General features: G+C 38.0%; 1 protein-coding gene across 4 annotated transcripts in view; it reads right to left on the bottom strand.

The window, feature by feature from the left end:
• The window catches only part of LOC109420070 (protein cappuccino), a 70,854-nt gene that overhangs the window by 8,408 nt on the left and 36,216 nt on the right, over nucleotides 1-26,230 (bottom strand). For 3 of the 4 annotated variants that reach the window (XM_062851394.1, XM_062851395.1, XM_062851397.1), the window contains 2 exons: nucleotides 10,524-10,690; nucleotides 4,129-5,398 (listed from right to left, as the gene is read on the bottom strand). In XM_062851394.1, coding sequence (XP_062707378.1) covers nucleotides 4,129-5,398; nucleotides 10,524-10,690 — 1,437 coding nt within the window. The remainder of the gene's footprint in view (nucleotides 1-4,128; nucleotides 5,399-10,523; nucleotides 10,691-26,230) is intronic. The other variant, XM_019694372.3, reaches the window with a different exon arrangement.

Here is a 26,230-nt window from a genome sequence, read left to right as displayed (position 1 = left end):
TGGGAGTTTGCATATTCCGTTGCCTAACGATAGTTGATGCTGCTACAGGTTCGAATTTGAGATTTTCCGATAGGTTTCTTTCGAGTTCTTGAGATGTTCAATATTGCTGAACCATCCAAGTCTTTATTTACGTTTGTTGTTTTCAAATGAAATAAAACACGAGATATTATTTCCTTATTGCCCCATAGGTCATCCGAGACATCTTTTGAACATGTGTTGCCCTTGTAGTACTATTAATATTTCCTGAATATCTCGATGGATTGTCCGAACCCGTCCTTACAAAACATGAACACTCGAAATAATCGCCAAGGACTATTTTCAATTATTATTTTTATCGCTTTTATTTGCACCAATGCTTGAGCATCTGTATAATGTTTGTTATATCAACGATCAATAGACATTTTGGACGATCTGATTGAAGTCATGCCTTGACTACAGAGAACCGTAAATTGATTATAATTACACCTATTTGTATGCGGAAAACAACGGTTAGCTCCAGTAACCAATACTACATCGAACAGGAGTAAGTGAAATCCTCGACTAGATTCCTAAGTACCAGCGATGGCCTGATTGAAGCCAGGCCTTGAATCATTTGACGGTAGATAAAACATGAGATAAACTGTAATCACATGTGGGCTTCGTGGTCGTGCGGCTAGAGGCGTCAGTCATCTAGGCGTTTCGTAAGCCTCGGAGTGTGGGTTCGATTCCCGCTCCAGTCGGGGAAAACTTTTCGTCAAACGGAAAATTCTCCACTGGGCCACTGGGTGTTATGTGTGTTGTCCGTTGTCATATGTTAGTGCTCGTTCAGTCTGTACAACCTCTGGTTGAAGACGGTGTAGTGTCTTTTTTTTACCTGTGGAACCTCTGTGCACTACATAAAATCATATTCTATCATGTGTCAATAAAAAAGTCTCGCACAACTATTCCTAGGAAAATTTGATGACCTAAACGAAGGCATGGCTTGACTTCAGAGAAACATAGACGGACAACAATGAGAGTTTTTTGCACGCGGATAACAATGGTTAGCTCCAGTAAACCAATACTACATCGAACAGGAGTAAGTCAATTCCTCGACTAGGTTCCTGAATACACGGGACATCTTGATTGAAGTCAGGCCTTGAGTTCTATGAGCTGTAGTTAAACTGTAATCACATGTTTTACCTATGTGTAACCACTGTACACTACATAAACTCATATTCTATCATGGGTCAATGAGAAGGTGTCGCACAACTATTCCTTGGGAAATTTGATAAACTTATTCGCTCATGCCTCAATTCGCTCATACCTTGACTTTTCCTACTCCTGTTCGATGTAGTATTGGTTTCTGGAGGCAATCATTGTTTTCCGCATGCAAATAGGTCTTATTGTGGTCCATCTACGGTTCTCTGTAGTCAAGGCATAAATTCGCTTAATTTATCAATTTTTAATAGGAATAGTTTTGAGAGACCTGCTCATTGACACATGATGGATTATGAATTTATGGAGCCCAAGCAGGTTCCACACAGGTAAAACATGTGTTTACATTTCATCAACAGCTCAACTGCCGAAATTCTGCAAAGTGACGTATGCGCCATTCATATTGTCGATATTTTCTGGTATATTATGTATAATATTTGGTGTAAAAATAACACTTTGGCATGCCTGCTGTATTAGAATGCAAGATCTAGTCGCAATCTATCATCGATGGAAAAAAAAACTTAGAGGATGAGCAATAGTTTTATGCATAATAATCAAAAAATTGACCAAAACTGTCAATGTCGCTTACGTCACTTTGCAGAATTACGGCAGTCAAGGCCTAACTTTAATCAAGATATCCTGAGTACTCAGGAATCTAGTCGAGGAACTCACTTGCTCCAGTTCGATGTAATATTGGCTTATGGAGCCAACAGTTGTTTTCTGCGTGCAAAAAAATCTTGTTGTTGTCCATCTACGGTTCTCTGAAGTCACGACATGACTTCGCTAAGGTCATCAAATTTTCCTAGGAATACTTGTGAGAGTGAGAGACCTTTTCCCTGACACATGATGAGATGTAAGTTTATGTAGTCAATAGTGATTCTACACAGGAAAAATATGTGATAACAGTTCATCAACAGCTCATAGAACTCAAGGCCTGACTTCAATCAATATGTCCCGTCGATATCAGGAATCTAGTCGAGGAATTCACTTACTCCTGTTCAATGTAGTATTGGTTTCTGGAGCTAACCATTGCTTTCCGCGTGCATAATACTCTCATTGTTGTCCGTCTATGGTTCTCTGAAGTCAAGGCATGACTTCGCTTAGGTCATCAAATTTTCCGAGGAATAGTTGTGCGAATCCTTTTTTGACACCAGATAGAATATGAGTTTATGTTGTGCACAGAGGTTCCACACGGGTAAAACATGTGATTACAGTTTATCTACAGCTCAATTAACTTAAGGCCTGACTTCAGCCAGGCCATACCGAGTACTCAGGAATGTAGTCGAGGCTTTTACTTACTCCTGTTCGATGTAGAATTGGTTTCTGGAGCTAACCGTTGTTTTCCACATGCTAATAGGTCTAATTGTAGTCCATCTACGACGGTTCTCTGTAGTCAAGGCATGACTTCAATCAGATCGTCCAAAATTTCTACTACTCGTTGATAAAACAACATTATACTGATGTTCAAGTACCTATAGGTGCAAATAAAAGCGACAAAAATAATTGAAAATAATCCTTGGTGATTATTTCGAGTGTTTATGTTTTGTAATGATCGAGATATTCAGGAAATATTAATAGTACTACAAGGGCAACACATGTTCTAAAGATGTCTCCGATGACTTATAGGGTTAATAAGAGAATAATTTCTCGTGTTTTATTTCATTTGAAAACAACAAACACATACGAAGACTTAAATGGTTCAGAAATGTTGAATATCTCAAGAACTCAAAAGAAACCTATCGGAAAATCTCAAATTCGAACCTGTAGCAGCATCAACTATCGTTAGGCAACGGAATGTGCAAACTCCCATTGGAAAACTTCGTTAATAAGAAAGTTATGGGGGTGCAAATCGTACTTGGCCTTATTTTTGATCGACTTGACCCAGTGACCCACCGGCCTTACTCCGTCCAGAAATCCAAGAAAATCTTGATCCCTTATATTTCTAAAACTGTAGTGTTGTGCGAGTTCGCGTTTTCAAAATTTGGTTGAATTCTGTTGAGAAATGGGCTATTGGCGATTTTTTGAACTTTCATTTTTTACCTGGGGTCAAACGGGTTAAGTGATACATTTATCCAAGTAACCACGGTGCTGAAGCGGTACAGCGTCCGTTCGCTCGTTGCAAACCCGCTCGTTGCAACGCTTTTGAGTTGCAAGTCCGCTAATTGCAAAATTTGACAAATTTTTGCAACTAAAAGGCAATCAAGTGTCAAAATTGTGCTGTCAGTCATGCTGGCAGTGCATTTCGATGCACTTTAGTGTCAAAATGACGTTGCAATTAGCGAATGGCATTCGCTCGTTGCAATGTAAACATGTTGCAACGAGCGAACGGCCGCTGCATTGCATGAAGATATCCGGTGTATTTAAATACACCGTATATCTGCATGCAATAAGTCTTCAGCGCCGTGATTACTTGAGATATTCCAAACCATCATGACCCACCAATAAACAGTTCGCGACCCACTTCTGTGTCGTGACCCATAGTTTGAGAAACGCTGATAGAGAGCATACTAGCTCTACAGTAGCACCATATGAGCAAACAGGGTGAATAATAGTGACACTTGATTAGTTGTGTAACGTGCTACTCAATTTTATGTGTTAAGCTCATTTAAAATCAATCACCACAACGTCTAATACCTTGTCTAATACACTGTCAAAGGTTCGTACTAAACTTAATTTTACAATTCTATCAGTGTTGTATACAATATGTAATCAAGCGCAAGCTTGTAACAGATCATTGGTGTAGTGTAATTGAGTAGCTATGTCAAACTAACGCTAGAATTATAATCCTAAAGTGGTTTTCAGCTGTACTGTTCTGTCTAAATGTAAAGAATTGCACACACAGAAATAATCCATTCTTCCGGAAAAAGGAAAGTATTAGAGAACAACTGAGGGTGACTACGAAAAAAAAGCTAGAAACATAAATTCCTGTGGGGATTGATCAAAAACGCTTACTATTTGCCTGATACCATCCTCCGGGCGTCGGTATTGGTAATGGTAATGGTTGTGGAGGGCCTGCGGTAGGGGCCGCGATAGGGCCGGAATGGGCAGCACTCGGAGAAGCGCTTGACGGTAATTTACCTGGTCCCAGGGTAGCTGCAGCGGCGGCAGTGTTAACCGGAACAATCATGCCCATGGGTGGAGGGGGTGCCGGTGGAGCTGGTCCAAGGGGACCTGGCCCAAGGACCGGCGGTGGTGGTGGTGGTGGCGGCAGGGGTGGACCACCGGAACCGGAACTACCCGGTGGCAACGGAAGTGGCGGGGCTGGAGGAGGCGGAGGGGGAGGAGGTGGTACAGCTTTAAGCATGGATAGTGGCGGAGGGGGAGGAGGAGGAGGAGGCGGCGGAAGTGGTGGTGGCGGAGGAGGTGGAGCTGCCGCCGGAACAGGTACATTATCGGTGAGCTTCTCTGGGTCAGTTTGGGTTTCTTGTGTTACTAGTTGCTTGGGCGTGTCGCGAACATTGGGTACCGGATGGTCATTACTGGTAGTGCAGGAACTTTGCTCACTTGTAGTCACTGCTTTGTGACAGCAGTGCTGGCAGACATAGATAGTTGTTTGAGCCTCATTAAGATTGTTATTGAACACGGTTCCGTTAGTGAGGTTACCATCACTCGTGTTAATATTTGGCGCGGAACAATCACTGCGTTCATCAATACTGTTAGGCAAGCTTGCGTTAATCATATTGGGATCACATTCATTCGATAAATTTCCATTAATACGTGGTATTTCAGCTTCCCCTGCTGAAATAACGAGTGGCGGTGCTTGAGGAGGTGTCACAATCTGCTTTGCATCTTGATTTCGTGCTTCGATAGGATAAATCGTCACTTCGGATTCATTGAGTAGGTCACTAAGTAGACACGTTCGATTATTCGCTTCTACGATTTCCACCGGATTAGCACTACCATTGTTCACTTCACTTAAGAATGTTTGGATAAGTCTTCTAACGTCACTTAAGTTTTCGCACTTGTTCACTTTGTTCTTCAGATCTTCGAGATTCGAGTCGGCCTTGGATTTGAACGCCTTCGGAGTGCTAGTGATGGTCATTTTGCCGTCTTCGCTTTCGCTATCCTCCGGTAGGCAGGTAGTTGAATGTGCCGCTGACTTGGTGGCGGCTTCGGCGGACGGCACAATGTGTGGCCAAACAACGTGGGGTTCCAAACGACCTGGAGTCAACGGCGCCGGCGATGGTACCTCTGTGTGAGTCCACTGGTACATTAGGTTGGGCTGTCAGGGTAGAAATGAATAGAGATGTTCGAGTTAGTGCATTACTTCATCGCATGCTTGGTCAGTTAGGTGGAATCGAATAATTTGTGGCTTTCGTGGTTCAGCGGCTGCTTGACGAGGAATGCATTGGGGAGAACCGTGCTGAACGCTTCAAAGATCAGTGCATATGCGTACATATGTGAATACTATATGTGGTAGCAGTACTGCACCGTGGAATTTTGTTTAACAAATTTCTGATACCGTAAACATGAAGCCTATGCATAACGATGCATAACGTAGACATTTTACTATCGCACTTGTTCTCTCTAACTTTTATAACTGGCGTCATCTGTCATAATTTAATGAAATCTATTCCATAATTAGAACGGAACTGCATTTACGCCCTTACACTGAGTAATCCTTAACTATTTCTTCAGCGATTAACAAAACAATCATTGAATCAACTAAGGTATCTTGTACCCTTACATTTCCAAAATTCCTCTAAGGATCTTCTCTTCTGATGTTATTCTATGGATCCTAGTGAATAACCTCTGATCAACATATCCAGAGTTTTCCCAAAGTTATTTTCTAAAACATTGAAGAAGTATTTCTGTAGTATTATAGAAATGTAAAATGAGTTTCAAATTAGTGCAGACACATTGAAAAAAACCCGATTTAATCCACCTATGGTGAACAGAATCCTTCTTACACTTATTGAAATTATTGCTGTATTATTTGTATTTAACATATTTATTTCGTGCTATTGACCAAAAGTTCTAGAAAATATTATGGATTTGGCATCTAGAGGATTGGTTTCCAAAACACCATCATGAACCATGGGCTAAACCACCAGAAATCCCAGACACCTCCTAGACTCTTGTATGGAATGTTTAAAAAATAGCTTACATATTCTGGAATATTGTATCTTTTGTTAACTGCCAAAAGATCTTGAATCGATTAAATTAGCTCTGAAGTATTTGGTATTCATGGTTATGGTGTAGAAAGGACAAAAATGATATATCTACTAAGTAATCAGTTTTGGCATTAGCTAATTATTTTGGCTGTCCGGTTCTTGCATTTTTTCCACAATATATAAATTCAAAGCTTTCATTTAACATATTGTTAGTTTTCATAGAATTCCTGTTTATTTGTAATTTGTTATTTATAGCTTTGTTGAAAACAATAACCTGCTATAGTATACACTATATATGAGGTCAGCATTAGGGGAGACTTGATCCCTGGGGAGACTTGTTCCCCCCATATTTGCTCGGAATCAAAAACATTTTTCTTCTAGCATATTTTTTCCAAAACTACTCTTGGACAAACGACTATGTTTTGGCTACAAGTGATTTCAAATGTACATTGCATTATTTTTTAATGGCTGATGGTTTGTTTTCAGTCCTTCAGAAATCTTTTAGGCGATTCCGAAAAATATCAATAACTTTGTGAAAATTGTACCAAATCGTGTCAAAATTTTACAGCACATAGTTTAAATAAAATACTTTCAAACTTATTTATCCAAATAAGGCTGTTGTTAACATATTTTAATTATTTCAGCTTAGTATACACAACAGTGACATGGGGAGACTTGATCCCTCGAGGATTACACACACATTATACATGTGAAAAATGAAATTCTATTCGGAAGCCTCTATTTACGTGGAATTCTAGTCTTTTCAACGATAAAATGTGTCAGATAATTATAACTTTAGTACAAACCAAGAAAAGGGGGATCAAGTCTCTCCGTTTTGAAAATACGGCATATCCTTAAAAAATTAAGGAAATCTTACAATTTCAAACACTCCATATTAGTCGAAAATACAAGAAAACTCGAAAAGAAAATGAATAGGAAGACTCTGGGATTATTTTACCTTTAAATAAACCATGTGCTCAAAGGGGGATCAAGTGTCACCCATTTTTTAAAAATACATTATAAGACATGTCTCCATAAAAACACAGTTTTGAAAACTTGAACAATAATTTAAAGGCCTTCTGTTGTGTATTAACTTGCAATAGATGTTTACCTGCCATTTTGTACGGAAATCGGATCTAGTTTTGTGTTTTTTCTTAAAGTTTCAGGTAAATTAAGAAAAAGGGATCAAGTCTCCCCAGTCTCCCCTATTTATTGAAAAGTAATTTCCCATATAATGGTCAAAAACTCATGCAAGATAACAAGTGAATATAATAATAAAATTAAAAAAGAATTTATTGAAATACTCTTCGTAAGATATCTCAGTAATCAAATGTCGAATCGAAATAATATTTCAGGGCCTTTTCAAGGATATTGCAGCTTTCATTTGGTGCTGAGAGAACCCAAATCGGTTGTCAGACGACTGAGATATTTATTATGGTACCTTTGGTCAAAAATCTCTCAAAAAGTTAACATGTATTACTCCCAAGTACTCTTTGAAACATATCTCGTTAACCAAATGTGCAATGCTAATGAAATTGTATAGGATTCTACTAGAATGTTGTAGCTTTCATTTGGTGCCAGGAGAACCGAAATCGGTTGACAGATGGCTGAGATATTTATTATGATACAGGTGGTCAAAAATCTAAATAGTTTAGTTGTATAAATACTAAGTACTCTTCGAAAGATATCTCTGTAACCAAATGTCCAATCGAAACAAAATTTATGCGCGATCTACTAGGATGCAGTAGCTTTCGTTTGGTACCAAGAGAACCCAAATCGGTTGACAAACAGCAGGGATATTTATTATGTTACACTTGGTCAAAAATCTTAAAAAGTTTAGATGAATGACTCATAAGTACTCTTCGAGAGATATCTCGGTAACCAAACGTCCAATCGAAAAAAAATTCAATAGCGTTCTACTAGCATGTAGTAGCTTTCATTTGCTTCCAAGAGAACTCAAATCGGTCAACAGACGGCTGAGAAACGTGCGTGACTTTTTTTTTGTAACGCACATACACACACACACACATACACACATACACACACACACACACACACATACAGACATTTGCTCAGTTCGTCGAGCTGAGTTCAATGGTATATGAGACTCGGCCCTCCGGGCCTCGGATCGAAAGTCGGTTTTTCGAGCGATATTTATACCCTTCTTATGGGTGTAAGAAGGGTAAAAAGGTGACGAAGAAAGGTTTAAAAAATCCTGTACAATATTTGGTAACCTTGTATATCGCTGGAAGAATATCTTGAAATATTTGGTTGAAACTACTCAGAATCTTCCTTTGAAAAATTTCTACAACATATCTTTCAAGATTTAAGATATTTTTGCATGTATTCTATTGTATTTTTCAAAATTTTCCGAAAAAAAAAATTAAAATTGTATCCAGGTATTCTATTGTGAAATATTTTCTAGGCATTATTTTGGCAAATCCTTCAGAATCCACGAGAAGATTTCTGTTAAGAAGTTGTCCCAGCTATCGGTAGACTTTCCAGAATGACTTACTTCTGTTTATTTCTGACAACATCAATTTATTAAAAAATAACCGGAAAAATGGTTGAGACAAAACCTTGAAGAAAACTTTTAAAATGTTCGCTTTAACTATCTCAAAAAATTTTAAAAACAAAAGGATTCTGTGCATGTAAACTACTGCAAATTCCTAGAGAACTTTCACAAGGTAACCCTCGAGAAATTTCAAATTAATTTACTGAATGAAATCTCCAAAAAATGAAAATTGTCAATATTGTCCACCTAGAATTTTCCCAGTGGGTACTGGTTAATTTGGTAATTTCCGCGAGCTTTTTTCCAGAATTATAACTGCGGAGGGAGGGGTCTTCTAGAGGTTTGTTCAAGTTTTTCCCCAGGAATTCATCTAGATATTTCTTCAATTTTCTTCCAGGGATTGCTCAGGTTTTTTTTCAAGAATGTACCATTGTGGGTTTTCGGGCATTACTCGAATATTTCCTAAAATAATTATTAAGAATTACTCCACAGTGACTTAAAATTCATGCTCATTATTTTAAGAATTTTCACAAAAATTTGTATTCCTTTTTTCAACCACATTTTAGAGAGTCTCCGCTTCAGAAAAAAAATCCAATGATTTTTCCAAGGGTTTCCTCAATCTGAGGTTACCCATAAAATTTCTCCAGGTTTTTTTTATATGTCTCCAGACATTCAGTAGCATGTGTCCTATTTCTCTTGGAATATTGTCTGACGGGATCTGACAGATATTCTTCCAAGAACGTCGTGTGGCAAATTTTACTAGTTGTGAACTCATAGTAGACAATATTTATGAATGGTGCATTTGATACCGCCTTCCTCATGCATACATATATTAATTCGATCAAACGAGATGAAAACGAGCTTAAAAGCAGTCAATCTTGGCGGGTCGCCTTACCTTCACATTGCACTCCTAAGAATGACGAAAGCCAAAACGGCTTGATCATGCATATGCAGCGTTATTGGGCTGCTGGTTGCCGACAACGACAGCACCAACCACGACGCCGCCGCTTTATTAGATATACATACGACGCGGTTAGAGCTCTTATGCGCGCGCGTAGGCCGTTGAATTGGATTTACCTATAATGCCACAGACTAGTGGATAGTCACTGGAAAACAAGAAATGATCACGAATAGGAAATAAACGCACCGATCGAGCAGGCATTGTCACCGGCATACATACGGCCGAATCTTTTGGATTGTAGGTGGCAGTAGAATAAATCACATTACTGTTAACAATCTCCGAATTCTCTTTTTGTTGGAAATGATGCAGATTTTACCAAATCCGTTTCGACATCTTATGGAAGCGACCCCACATTTAAAAGCGGCTATACAAAGAATGCTATCTAACTTTAGACCATTGGGATAACACCAATGTAAAGTTGTTTGTTTGTTTAATTTGCTGCAGTTGCATTAAAATATGCTTTAGTAAAGATGAAATAGTGAAAAAATATATTACCACTCATCTCCTGTTTACATAAATTCAGTTCAGATATCCAGCATTTCATCAAACTTCTTGTGTCTTTTTTTTTCAAAGTTACATAGATCACCAACAAAAGTTACCCGTAGAGCTTGTAAAAAATTTAGCCAAAATTATAAAAAAAAAATCAGCAAAATCACGTATATAAAAGAAAATTTCAAGAAGCAGAATTTTATCTCTTACAGTTTATTTATCCCTTACACAACACTTGTAACAATAATATAACAGCAATGTTACTACTCACCCGAAAAGTCTCCTGAATCGGCGCCAACTTGTCCGGTATTTGTTTGATCACTCCCGCCACCATTAGGTTGGTGCAGTACTGCAGCAACACTACGGTCAACTCCTGTTCGTTAACCGTGACGTTCGAGGTCTGAAGGGTCGATGCGAGCCAATTCATCAGCATTTGGCCTGGAATTCGGTTGAAAGAAAGAAAATAAAAACAACTGTAGATACCTGCTGCAAGTTCAATGCCAATTGGGTTGTTTATTGAATTGCCATTTCGAAAGAGCTCATTTTTCTGAGTATAACGTGATTTTAGTGCGTTCGAATTCCTTTGATTTGATGGTCAAACAAAACATTTTCAATTTCCGTGGATAGAATGACAGTTCAATCGATAAAGTGACAGTTCGCCCCGAACAAAAAAAAAAATCCCTATACAAACTTTAAATGTATTTTTGAAATAGTTCCCGGCCACCAAAAATGAAGAAATTTTGAATTTCGACTAATTTTTGGACGGAGATTTCGATTATGCAATAATCTAGATACCCCTAAAGAACCCAATTGTAATTGTTATTGCCCGGAAAGAAGTTTTATTTACCCGATACTGATAACCAAATACATTTTGGTGGAACCGTAAAACAGGGTGACTTTGTAAGTTCTGGTAATCTACAAACTTACATGCATGCATAATAATTAAAATTAAATTCATTCCCATTTATATATTACGCAGTAAATGGTTAGTCCGCAACATCGTCGCAAATTTTATTTTTTAAGGACAAACGTCTTGAAGCCGCGCGTCAACAGTGTATCAGAACTTCAGACGCACAAATCTCAAGAAGCAAGCTTCAAACAACTGTGCATTTTATTATTCTGTTCTTGCTCACATGTAATAAGCTTAAAATAAGACTATATGGGGTTGGGAGGGTGCATCAGGGCATCAATGAAGTTGTAACTGTACGACGGAGTGGATTGCCAGCCGGAGTGTGGTGAGAAGTAACTATAACATCCTTGTAGATGGGTTCTTCTATCCCAACAGTTGCAATGGATTTGACGCGCCCTTCTTGTGACAAACCATCCCGTAGAAAGCTTGACAAGTAATGTAAATTTCATTATTCACTCTTTTGGATCATATTGCTGGAAGGAGATTCTCTTAAACCCGCGGATTTCGCGTAAGTGTCTCTACTTACGGGTCCGCCACACCCCCTTTTGGCCCTTCATACAGCGGTATGTTGAAGTCAGGGTGGTAATGAAATTGATCTTTACTGTTAAGTGGAACTGCATGCAGAGCAAGACTCAAGCTAGGATGGTGGCTACCTACATACATACATACATACATACATGTAATAAGCTTAAAATAAGAAGCTCAGGTGCGCTGGTTTTGTTTACGAAGAGATATGTGCGCTCGAAATCGTGAGTAGGTGCCAAAGTCAGCCATTGTGGCGGCCATTTTGGGATTCCAACAAGTCTGTCCTTAGGCGATAATGGCACCTGCCACGTCAAATTGTAGGTCAATGTGTGGGACAGGAAGGAAGTGATGATGCAATCGCTTGACGATGTCTGACCGTATATTGTCGATTTTGCACCTTATCGAACGCGATGATATGAATCGGTCGCGGGTGAAACCATCGCTAGAGTCGTCGCCAACCAATCAGCTAGCGGGAGTCTGACGTTTCTCCGATCTCACTAACACTGGAGCTTGATTTGTTGCGATAACTCTGAGATGCCGTCAGGAAGTTGGCGGCGCGTTTAGTTGTGAGAGCAACATACAATATACACACCATTTGTTTTTTGAAATGCTTCCAGCACAAAAAAAATCTGCCAAATTAATTGCTGAATTTCTGCAAATTTTTTACTGAATTTCAGCACAACGTTGCTAATCAACTGTCAAAATTGCTGGATGGCTCAGCAAGTTGAAAAAATATTACTGATACTCAGTAAATTCATATTGCCGAATGCAATCAGCACAAAAAAAAAAAAATCAGCAAAGTTTGCTTAATACCAGTAAACAAAATTTGCAGTGTATGTATTGTCGTGCTGCCTTTAAACCTGACGTCACACAACTGAGTCGCGACCCGACTCTCGACGTTTTCTGAACCATTTCAGAAGTAGTGCACATCTATCTCCTTGTCATTAGCAACACAGTGCACTAGTTGCAAAAAAGTTGTGGGCTGTTTTGTATTCAAAAATTGAAATGGGTATTTGGGGGGAATTTTAGATAAGATTTTTGAAGTAAATAGGGTATATGTACCATTCCTTGGCATAATTTGCAAGCCGCCTTGACAATTTTGACCATAACTCATGAATTAATAGCACTAGAAATAATATGTCGACCCTATTACACACTCTAGGCAATGCATATTTCACCAATTGAAAGTAAACTAACGTAAATATTCAAGAATTTACTTAATTAAGTTCAAAAGATTCGATGCGATGGTATGCAACGTTGGTCTATGGTACAAAAATTGGCCTATTAGTGGATACAACGTTGGCCTATTGCTTTCCATACACTAGAATCACTAATTATCATTTTTTTTTTCAATATTTCCGCTGCAGTATTATCTCTGTTTGTTCACCAATCATACTTTTAAATTATATTTTCTGAGCCAAATTTTCAAAAATACTATAAATAAATCACTTTAACTAAAGTTCTTTCTTAATTTAGTAACGAAATCAACTCAACCCTATTATTGTGTTATATTTTTACAGTCACCGCACACAAAATCTTTCTTCCTGTTCGTTCTGTCTGGTTCTTACGCAAGAAATGTTGTTGACGTCTTTTTATCGCTGTTTTTGGCGTCACTTTACTGATGGGCCAATATTTGGGTACATAGTGAAAAAATGTCCTCAATATTCGGGCCACATTCAATTTGTAAAATAGTTATTATTCGTTGAAAACAAATATGTACACAAGTTTAAAATAGCATCTTTGACCGTCACATCAAATGTTCAGTTATTGAAAAGTCAATTCGAAATGTTCCAGAATCATGCAATTTATGATCATGTGTATAGACTACCCACTAAGCCGAAGAATCATGGCGTCTACAGAAGCTAAACAAAGTGGCATTTTCATTCAATTTTAATGTTCCAAAGTGCTAAAATTGAAACGAAATGTTACAGTTGTTTGGCACATAGCTTTTCCGATATCCAGTTATGCGTGTTTGTTTGAGTTTTTGGTTTACATTGATATAGGCCGAACAATGGGACTATGCCAACGAAGCATCCCGATACCCTATTCAGGGATTTTATGAAATGGTTTTCAATCATTTTATAGCAGAACTAGTAAATCTTTTAGTTCTCCTTCCTGTCATCACAAAAGAAGTTCTTTAAGCAATAGCTAGAGACATTTCTGCAGGAATATCACGAGGAAATCCTGTAGGAATATCAAGAGAAACCCCCGACAAATCCATAGAAGAAGCCCTTTTATAGTCTACAGATAAATCCAGTGATAAACTGTTGGATTATTTCTGGAGAAATAACTGAAGAAAATCATAGATTTTTACAAAAAAACCCTAGAGATATCCCCGGAAAAATCTCTGGATGAATCTTTGAAGGCAGAATTTCAGAAGAAATCTTAAGTTGAAAATCCCTTAATAAATTTATGGAAGAATCATCGGAGTAATTCTTGCAGGAATAATTGGAGAAACCCCCAAACAAATTTCTGGATACCCCTAGTGGACTTCCTGTGGAAATAAATGGGAAAAGTTCTGCAGGAATGTCAGCCAAATTTTCTGAAAGAATCCCAGTACGAGTTTCCGAACTTTTAAAAGACACAACCACCATCAGCCAGCCTGTACAAACTGAATGTAATTTAACAGTAGACAACGGACACGTCACATATTACGAGCACCAAAAGATACGAGGAATAAACATTTCTTGCGAAAAGTTTCATCTCTTGGAACGTGAATTGAACCCTCTTCTCATGGCATGGTAAGGTTATACGCTTGTGCCGTTTTTCTTTTTTATCCAGTTCCAACTTGGGTTGGAACTGGATAAGTTCACAGTTTCAACCCCTACCCTACGCTTACGCTGTAATTTGTTTGACATTTGTTTATACATTTTCCGTCAATCCAGTTCCAACCCAGGTTAAAAAAGAAAAACGGCCACGAGGCTTCACCACTCTGAAGGCACCACAGAGGAAAATATCTAAGGGAAGTATCTGAACGAATTCTTATAAAAAATCCACGGAAGAATTCCCGGAGGAACTCCTGGAGAATTTCTGAAGGAATGCCATCACGAATTACTGAAGCGTTTCCAATAGGAATTTTGGAGAAATCCAAGAAAAATCTCGCAACTCTTGAAGCTATACCTAAACTTTAGCATAAATTTCTAGAATAATCCTAGCAAGGGGCCGTTCATAAATCACGTACAACAAATGCTGGCTATCTCAGATCCTTTCTCTCGTAGACTATCGTTCAAACCAAACATTTGAAAATGTATATGGTGCCAGAGCCCCATTCCCTCTCTTCCCTAAAAGTCTAAGTGTTCCTGGAGGCAACTCTGGAAAGAATTGTAGGAAAGTAGAACCATCTCGGCAGGGCTTCTATTTTGGGCACTCTCCTGCTATAACTCAGTCAATTTTGCATCAATTGACATGCTTTTTGGAACACAGTGAGATACCTATAGTATTAAGATGTACACAAAATTTTAAGTCAATTGGTTTTGAATTGACTGAGTTATGGCGAAAAACTGCCCAAAATACCAGCCACTGTCCAAATAGCTCGGTACCCTGCTAGAACTATTTGAATTGTTCCATATTCGGACGACATTCAATCAACTAAGTATATTTTACCGTTTTCGAAAGTTACGCGAAATTAAACTTATATATGGAACCAAAAGACATCACCTAAAATAATATTGATTATAAGAAGGCAATGCTGAGTAAAACACTTTTATTTTCCTTGTTAAAACAAGGCTGCCATAATCGGGGCTGACAAAATCGGGTCACCACTGCATATGTCATGTAGCCATTCTGAGTCATGCTGATTTACATGACATACAAGGGGTGGCCAAAATGTTTGGGATAGGCAACTTATTTTTCTCCCACAAAAAAGTTTAACGAACTATAACTTTTTATAGTGCATTAAACATTCTTAAATTTTGACTTTGTGTCAACCTATTACTCTGATCAGAGTAACAAATAACGTTTTAGCTGGTTTTCCGACTGCAAATGCTGAAAACCATTCCAATATGACTTGATATTTAAAGTATTACTCCAGATTTGAGTTAAGACAAGGACCGCAACAATCGATTTTTTTTTCAAAAGATGCAGCAAACATAAGCAAACAATATCTCTGAAGAAACCAAACGCCTAACATTAACGATAATAGAGATAGGAGGTTTTTTCCTGCTAAAACATGGAATCGGACCATTGTGCATTGGTACAAATTTGAGATTGAAGAGGCCGATCAAACCGATCTCCGACATGAGGAGAGTTATTGAGATGTAAAGCACCGCGAGATGGAGGATCGAGATTAAGGTGGCCCACACTTATATGAAAAACAAAAATTTCGAAAAAATGCCAAGTCTTACCTCCTAAATCAATTGTTTTGGACTCCCAGAAGCTACGTTCAAAATTTGAGCAAAATCAATTAAGCCTAAGGGGGCGCTCAAAACGCTTGAAGTTTGTATGGGAAAACTTGGCCAAATATATGTAGAAATTTTAAGTTTTAGAATTTTGCCGCTAGGTGGCGCTGTAAGCGTTCAATAATCAAACCCTTTGGTATTATTGTAGGTGATTATATGCCAAACAACTTTGTCGAAGACTGCAAAGTGATCCGACGTCTGTGAAAAAAGTTATACCCTAGGTAAAGTGAGGATAAACTTCATTGTTGTTTTTCCAATACATGTAAAGGAATAATATCAATAATGAAATCTCAATACTTTGCCTCACTTTGCCTAGGGTATAACTTTTTTCTCAGCCGTCGGATCACTTCGCGGTCTTCGACAAAGTTCTTTGGCATATAATCACCTACAATAATACAAAAAGGTTTATTTATTGAACGCTTACAGCGCCACCTAGCGGCAAAATTCGAAAACCTAAAATTTCTGCAAATATATTGCCAAGTTTTCCCATACAAACTTCAAGCGTTTTGAGCGCCCCCTTAGGTTCAACCGATTTTGCTCAAATTTTGAACGTAGCTTCTGGGAGTCCAAAACAACTGATTTAGGAGGTAAGACTTGACATTTTTCAAAATTTTTGTTTTTCATACAGCCATTCCATAGAAAAACGATATAGTGCATCTCCGATTGTCGTGGAACTTGGTGGGCTTGTTGTTCTTCGTAAATAATTAGACCCGTAATTTTTTATTTCGTCATTAGGGTGACCAATTTTCATATAGGGTGGTCCAAAAAATCAAGGTTTTTCAAAACTAAAAATTTTAAAAAAATCGTAACTTTTGAACCATTTGACCGATTTCAAACTTCTTTTTTTGTTTGAAAGCTATTAAATTGTAGTTTTCAGGAAAAATACGTTTAAGGGGCTAAAATGTAAAAAGTACTATAAAATATGCAAATGTATTAGTTTTTTCACGTTTTCATGGTCTCGGAAAAAAAGAGGTACCCTGGTTTCATATTTTTATCGGAAAATTCAGTAATTTGGCGTAACATATAAAAAAATCAGAAATGTATGTTGTTTTGTTTTTGAGATATGATTTTTTTGAAAATAAACCTCACGCAGCAGGCGCCATTATCGCCTAAAAATATAAGACCACCAACGCTCACACACTGAAGATGCCTGTTAGTCCCAAGCAGCTATCTCATTGGTTCCTTGTGTGAGTGTAGCTGATCTGGCGATACTGGAGTAGCAACTGCGGGCGGTCAATGGTCTATTTTACGAGCCGATTTTATGAATGAATTTTGACAGGAGGTAGTGTCCAATAACCCGTGAAAACCAATATCATCATCAACATTGTTGTCACTTCGTAAAATGGCTCATCAAGCTCAACTGCCCATGTTCGCCTAGTCGACGTAACCACCATTGCCAATGTCTGAGCTAATATATAACGCATGTGCATATTCCTGACCAGTTTTATTAAGAAGAATGCAAGATTCAACCGTCACTTAGATGTCAACGAGGAAAAAATCTTGAATTTAATCTTTATTCATTGTCAAAATTGCAAATGTGTGTTGAAAACTACAGTGGCGCTTACATCGACTATGCGTATTTGGGCAGTCAAGCTCAAGCTCAAGACACACACAAACGGACAACATGCCCCGCCATCAGCTACACGGTAAAAATTCTGCACGCTGGATGTAAGGGAAAAATCCCTTAACTATTCAACGTCCCAATCAACATGATTAGAAATTGTTTTCCTTTTAAATCGCAATGCTGTCAGTTTTGATTTGAGAACCAAATCAAACCCACCAAAGAAATCAACTGAAAATCACTTCGATTTGCACTAATGTACATTGTATTCAAAGTGAAAAGCTGTTGATTTGGTAATGACTGTTTTGGGCATGAAAGTAAATATAGATGACATGTGGTAGAAAGTGTTTCGCTTCGATTCGCACCTCATTATCAGGTGTGAAGTAGTGTAGTGGTAAAGCAGTGGTGAATCTCAAGGTCCTGGTATCGAATTTTGGTGTTGCGGGGGTACACTTTTTTATTTTGAAATCAGAACATTGTCAACAATGGATTGAAGTGCACTTCCAGTAAAACCGAAGAGGCATTGGATGTTGCAGTGAATAAAATACGGTAACGTATGCAGAGATATTCCAATTATTCTCTAAGGGGGACAGATTATACCTGTTTACCCTATCTGACTTAGACTTGGTGTTGTTTTTCAATTTTATTTTCGTATTTTTATTTTCGTAGCTGAAAGATCATCATGGTCAAAACTGCCATTTACACAATTTTGTCCAAAACTCAGATGGGAATTACTTGCATCACGTCAGCATATTTGTCTAAACATTCATTTGGATGCGCTATTTGCATCTTAATCCAAGGTATTTTTTAAAAAATATTTTTAATGGCTCAAATAAAATACCATTGAATATTTTTATTCATATCGAAGGCCTCAAGTACACAGGGTCAAATATTTGACAAGGAAACAACTCAATAAACAACATCTGTTCAACACAAGCTTGACAGTTTGAGGTTGTGATTTTTAGGCATATCATGGCGTCTTATCCCGTTGCACCCTAGATGTTAAAATTCCTAGATTTCTAATTTCAGAGTTTCTTATCAAGTTTCCCTAGTCTTTCCTACTGAAAACAACCAAAGTTACCCCACTTCACAATCACTCGTAGAAACATACTCATATCCACCGACGACACCACGCTCTTATCTCCGACGGACAGCAACTGATAAGGGCCGTTGTTGTTTTCACACTTTCGCCGATGCCACTTGTAGCATGGACGTTGGTCATCAAACACTACGATCACTTCGCGCGTTTCGTAGATCAGATACACCCAAAATGTGCCCTGTCGGTGCCGGCCGAGAGTCAGCTTTTGTCGATAGACCACCAACCGAATCAGAGCATTGAAGGTTTCGCAGCTAATTGTGGAGGATTTTTTCCACTCCAGTTGATGGGGCCTGACGGTGGCGGTGGCACCAGATTTTTTCCGGTTTTGATGGTGCCGCAGCAATTGGCGAAACCTTTCTCTGCGATTGGCGTCGTCTTCGTGGATTGCGTGGACTTTGACGGCGTGCCAAAACAGTTTGTGCGCGAAAAGTGGCTCGTTGAAAATTTTTGATTGCACCTTGACGGCGGCGTCGGGGATCATTTTTGGGTGTAAAATTAACGCGCGCGGACGATTGAATGTTCTCCGGGGTAGTTTCGCGAAATGACTGGCGACTGTGGAGCGGTGACACACAGGACAAACGCATGGCTGCGGCGCTTGGTGGTTGTTCTCCCTCGTGCCTACGTTTCAAAAATCGCGATAAGTGGGTGTTAATTGGTGTTTGGACCGGTGGAAGGTGTGAGCGTTGCCGGGGGATATTGAGCTGAAGATTGTCTTTTGAATGGTTGATGGTGTACATTGCGAATAAATATATCTGAGTGGTTTGCATGCACCGATTGAAAAGTGGTTGTTTCAAAACAGATCATTATGGGCTTCAACAATGAAGAGAGCTTATAATTGGAAATATAAGTAACAAAATGAGTAGGAGCGAACAGAACACAAACCGTTTCGAAAAGATCATTTGAATTGGCAATGAAAACTCCCAAACATTTGTCAAATATAGTAAAATTTTCGCATGAAAGGAAGTAGACACTTCGGACACGTTTGCATTGGATTATGTTGCTGATATACAACTGGCCTCCAATGAACATATCTCTTCACTGATATGGTAGTACGCTAATATATTTATTTATTTAATTTCAACTGACCTACCTGGTCTCATTGAAATACTTATAACTAATTGGACTGGACTTATACAACATTACTTGAATCAAAAATACTAAACTCGGGAACAAACATCGTTACAACACGCGGACAAACTTAATTTAACAATCAACATTCGTAAATTTACAACACAAAAACAGAGAAGTGAGGTCAGCAGCATATTCGGTTATGTACATTTTTTACATTATTATTCTGGTGCCCAAACAGTGAAACGGTTCTTAAATTCACGATACTTAAGTCCTACAGGCCAAGATCAATCGATCCATTGCCAAACACTTATGTTTTGAATCGAGTGCAACTTTAAATGAAATATAATCTAAATCATCCATTGAACATCCCTTGGGTAGCAATTCCCTTATTTTCATAGTTCTCCTATCACTGATTTCAAGACATTCACATACAAGTTGAATTATATCCTCATCCGTTGCGCGACAATCGATATGAGTAAGAAACAGAGAAAACGTATCATTTAGTTGGTAACTATGGTTCGCGATCTCGCTTGTATCCCTAGCAGTGCGACTAGTTTTTGTTCCATCCAGTAGATGAGTGCTTGCGTTCGGAGATGATGATACAGCAGTTGAGTGCAGTTTCTCGCTGTGCTGTGTTTGATGATGTGGTCCTAATGTAGCAAGGGTGTCGAAGATCTCTTCCACTTTAGCTTTCAAGTCCGCAATATCTGATTCAATTTGATTGTTTGGCCTAGTTGCGTCGTCATCGATCTCTGCTGGTATGGAGTTATCTGCATCACGGGTCGCGCAATAATGATCCAAACAAGTATCACACATCCACAATAGTTATTTATGTAACGAGTTGCAAAAAGTTGATTTTTTTCAGCACGAGTTGTACATTTATCCAACGAGGCTTGCGGGATTTGTGGGGGCTCCTAAAATGTGAGGGCACGGGGCCCTGACCCCCCCCCCCCTCCCTTAGATCCGGCCCTGGTTACACCCAAATGGCCATGCAATATCCGGAACCATTTCGGAGATATTCCGGATTGTACTGAGGTCAGGGAGGGTGCCGAACAGTGTTGGTAAAATCACACTCAAAGCACACTCATGAACCACTCCTGCGTGACCAAACTCGCGCGCGATTATGAATCATTTTCTCACGCGCGAGATTTTCATGCAAAATCTCGCTCTCACGAGTCAAGCGCCGCTTGTAAAATCAACCGAAATCAATTTGAATGGCATCCAATGTTGTTGTACGATAAGTTTGCTTTTGTTCTATCATATAATCCTAAAAACATCGAAGTGAGTAATAAGAATACCAAGAAATAAAGCAATGAGTGAAATCGCGAGTCAACACATGCATGATTTTTTCGGCGGTGAGTTTGGCGAGTCAAGAATCGCGCGTGAAACAACTCAGGCATGAGATTTGAGAATTTGAGTTTTTACCAACACTGGTGCCGAAATGGCTAATGATTTTTTCGTGTGTTATTGTGTTTGAACAATTGATTTTCAGCTGAATTTTCATTGCGAACAATAAAACACAACTGCAATAATCAGATTTGGATAAGTTGACCCATCTGGATCACCGTGACAGGTTCCGCGGGAGCCTCATTGGGAACACTTCTGGTTTTCATCCAAAACATGTCGTGCGACATATCAAACTTCATGATTTCGAATGACTAAGTCAGAAACGATACCCTGAAGTCTGTATCAACTAATATGGCCAACCCGGAACATCTAGCATAGGTTCCACGGGGGTGACATCGGGGGCATTTCTGGTTTGCATCCAAAACATGCCGTGCGACGTATCAAACTTCATGATTTCAAGAGAATGGGACAGAAAAAATTGACTGAAATATGTACCAACTGATATGGCCGCTCCGGAACACCTAAAACAGGTTCCGCGGAAGCCTCTCAAACACAATACACACTAAGATCAGCTCGGTATTTTCCCCATCTTTTTACTGAGTTCTCAACAGCAGATTTAACTCGGTACGCTCGGTTATCCCTTTTGCTGAATACTCTGTAAATAAGTTAACGAGTTCTGCAAATGAACTGTCAAAAATTACAGATGAACGGTAAATATCGTTACTGACGAACGGTAAATATTGATTACCGAGTATACCGAGTTAAATCTGCTGTTGAAAACTCAGTAAAAAGATGAAAAAATTACAGAACTCAGCGAAAATTTTGCTGAGCTGGAAAATCAGAATCTTAGTGTGTACCACACGAAATAATCACTTTTAGCCATTTGACAAAACAGACCACCCACTAACCCCAGTAAAATCCGAAATATCTCCGGAATGGTTCCGGATATTACATGACCACTTGGGTGTAATAAACTTGCACCAATTTATGATCGATTAAGGGCGACTTAAAAAAAAAACGGTTGAAAATTGACGAAATGCCAGCATTTTGAAAATGAGTTGTCGGGGGCGGGTATGTGAAGGTTAATCTAGTATCGTAGCCGACACAGCCAAAATGCTCTTTGATTTTGATTGGCAAAAGGGCTGTTCAATTTCCAAAGATAACTTGTTTGAGTGATATCTTTTTTATTTTTCAGCAACATCTTCAGTATTTTTGCATAAGTTTGAGAACGTTATATTTTTCTTACATTGTAGAATGGTTGTAGAATTCTATAATGTAAGAAACATATAACGATCTAAAACTTTTACAGCTCGCGACCCACTATTGATTCTAATAAAATTTGGCGAGCCACCAGTACGTATTTTTATAACATAAGAATTTTTGGAAAATTTAAGCTAATTGATTTAGCACTTCTTCTTCTGTTTGTGATTAAATGTATAGACTGTTTCAGAAATTATAAATACACTAACGATTAACTGCCATTTCAATTTGAGCATAATATCAAAAAAGTTTCTTCTAGCTCTTATAGTAAACATGCTAACGAAGCAAATAATACCAATTTTGTTGATGTTTCTAGTAAAATTTAAAGAATAGGGCTCTTTAAACTAGATGATTAAAATTTGAAGTTGCACAAAGTGGTCAAAAAATGTAGCATAGCAGCAAAGAAACAAATCTCACAGATAAAATATTTAATTTCCAAACACAATACAAATGACTGTATCGATAATAAAAGATATTTCTCGATTGGTAAGAGTAATTTTTACTGGAATATTTGATCAAGAACCACCATTACCATTAAATTTTTTTGTTTCAAATTTCTCAACAACACTAGTAGCAACAAACGTTAAGCAAACGAATGTCTTAATTACTGTTTACTACATTCGTTTTTATGATATGACAAGCTTTGCCATCTGAAGGATCGGATGAGCTGAAAAAATAAGTTTGTTTAGATTAAATGCGTTCAGGAAAGCTAAGAAACTGTGTGGTAGTTCTTATGTTCCGTAGAAAACCTTAAAAAATAAGAAACTTGATCTCTGAAAAAATGTTGTGGGAATGCCTTTATCGATTTTTCCCAAATTTTGATCAAGGCATTACTTTGACAACTTGCTGAAAAAGCGAATGTGATAAAAATTTAGATAATTTTTGGTATTTAATGATAAATAATGTTGAAATCATGAAAAACACCTTTGTGCAAATGCAAATTTGAAAAATTAAATTATTTTTTAGAGAACTCGACTGTTCTTTAAAATATCAAGACAAAAGGAAATATAAAAAAATGGAGTACAATATGCTATACTCTGAAACAAGTTGGTAAAAATCATTAGAACAGTTCATATCTCCAAAGCAACTCGAGCTGGATTAATTTCAACAGGATGTCTAGATTGAATCCCAAAATGGTTTTCTTAGCCCACCTTGTGCATTGGGGCCATTATAGACCCAAACTGTACACAACGTCAGCGAGCTGTTCCCATCATAATGCATAAGGAAGGTTAATAAATTCCATTTCCTGGTGGGAATATTCGAAGGGATCCCCAAAGAAACTCCAGGAGAAATTAAAAAAAAAGACATCTAGCTTGATCCGAGAAGGAATTTCTGAAGGAATCATAAGGAGCAAAACTTCTTTTCTCTAAAAATTCTTATCGAATTCCAAAAAATAGAAAAGCGGCATGGTACAATGTAACCTAGAAGAATTCTGGAGGAATTTCTTGGGGAATCTAATATTCTGGAGAAGTTATAAGTGCTTGCTTAGAAAAATTCTTGGAGATTTTCTAAAAGTATCATAGATGAAACTTTTATAGGAATCTGTGAAGATGATACTCGTGGAAAAATGCCTTCCGGAAGGAAGTAAACATATCCGTTTTTGTTAGGATATCGAAATTATGTTCCTGGAGATAAATAATTCTTGGAAGTATGTCACATTTTAAAACGTCGATCCGGGTACTGGAACTATAATATCTGTCATTTTTGCGTTCAACGAAAATAAATTTCCAAAAATGTGGTCGCAAATGTTATGAAAACCTCTTGTCGGCGTGACAGTCAGAAAACTGTAATTTGAGCTGGTTGCAGATATGCTAAAATTAATGTATTTAGCAATTAAATTTCATAGTAAACAGCATATTTTTACTTTTGGAATGTGTTCTACAGTAAAACTTCCAATTCATATTAAAATGTTGCAAAATATTTTGTTAAAGAAAATTATTCCGTTTTCATCACTATTCCGTTTTTGTCAACTGAAAATCGCGGACCGTGTTGATAAAAACGGAACATACCTGTACCTCAAACCACCATTTTAGTAAATATTATCGCTCCACCGAGGTTAAGAACAGTTTATTTTGAGTTCTTACAAGGCCCTAACTACATTCACATGAAATAAATATTTATTTGTAAAATTTAATACCTCTTCGAAGCCGACTACAGTCCTGATTCGTTCGTTGGCGGCTCGTTAGATGGGCTATCTCGATGATTGGATGTTCGCTAGCTGGGGCAAACCCAACTAAAAAGCACTGTCAATGTCAAAATCGATGTCAAAACGAGTTTGACGTCTGATCGTCGTCGCATCGCAGCTCCTGTATACAGACCGTTTGCGCAAGTATGTGAGTGTTTCGTGACGTATTTCTCGTCACTTGCGTGTGTCTAGAGCATTTTGATCAGTTGTCAGTTGCCCCAACGAACGAACACGATTCGCTAATCGGGGCGCAGTCGTGACCCAACGAGCGAATCCTCACTGTACAAATTTGTCACCTTCTTTGTTTGTGGTGCTTTTCCGTGCGTTTCATTGGAAGTGAAAACATTTTCTCTATTTTTGATACTGAAGAGCATATTTAACTGACATCCAAAATAAATGTCATCACCTAGGTCATCCCATAATTGAATGCTTTTCGTGTTCCAATAAAAAATTACCAAGATTTAGTAGAGATTATGTGATAAATATCATAAAACTCCCTAGGTGGGCCAGAACACCTGCCCGGTCCAAAATACCTCCCTCCACTACCCTAAATGATCAAAAATTCATTGCATTCGGTTCATTGAATCCGGAGGTATAACAGCTCAAATTTGGCTATCGGATAATTATACCTTTTTCTAGAATCTTTCTAACTTCGTGTAGAATAGCACGATCTTTTTCAAAATTGAACCACTGATACACAACTATAGGTGATTAACTTAAAGTAAAATTTGAGAATATTTGATGCTCTTTTCGAAAAGTTACAGCTAGTTGAACATTTTTTGAAAAGTGAAAATTTTACCTATCCCAGTTATTTTGAGTATCTACTGTACTTTATTTTCTGAAGAAAGTTAAAATAATGTGAAATGGGACTCCCGGCCAACCATTTCGTTACATATCTTTACATTTCTTTATGAAGATCTTTAAAGACGATCATACGCAAAATCAATAATGATAGTCAAAGAAATTTAAATAAAATTGAAGCCTCGTCGATAAAGATGAATAAAGACCTGTATCGTTTTTTCGATACTAAAATAGTGGTTTCTGTATTATCGACCCACAAAAATTTAGCTATAAATATAAAAATAGCAACCACGCTCTCCACCACCCCTTTGGTGTTCATGTTTATCATGAGTTTTTTTGTCAACATTTCTTAAATTGGAAATTGAACTTCTGGATATCTGGTGTTTGGAGTAGGTTCGCTAATACTTACTTACTGAGCCACAGATATCACATTTTCAGATTTTGTTTCGCAAAATATTCAAAGTTATTTCTTTGTTCAAAATACAATAATATTCAATTACACGACATTGCCAGTTTATCCGTTTCGCTGTAAGCGGATTTTGTCGTTTACGGCGAGATTGGTGGTTTGGAAAATCCAGCTGGATCTTGAATGTATTTGGCATTTTCCAGCTCCAAAATTTGTTCAAAATACCTACCGATAACATAATTTTTATCCTACTGCCGTAACATCGCGCGTAACATCCGATCCAATCTGGATATGTACGTAAAACTCCTCCTGAAATTGTTCTGGATTTCATCCCAGTCGTTCTGAATCAGAATATCAGAATACCTTTGTTCAGCTTTACCCATCGATACCGAACAGAACGATAAAGGTGTCTCGTG

Source organism: Aedes albopictus, chromosome 2 (genome assembly GCF_035046485.1).
Source record: "Aedes albopictus strain Foshan chromosome 2, AalbF5, whole genome shotgun sequence".
Classification (NCBI taxonomy): Eukaryota; Metazoa; Arthropoda; class Insecta; order Diptera; family Culicidae; genus Aedes; species Aedes albopictus.
This window is presented reverse-complemented; position numbering and strand designations above follow the sequence as displayed.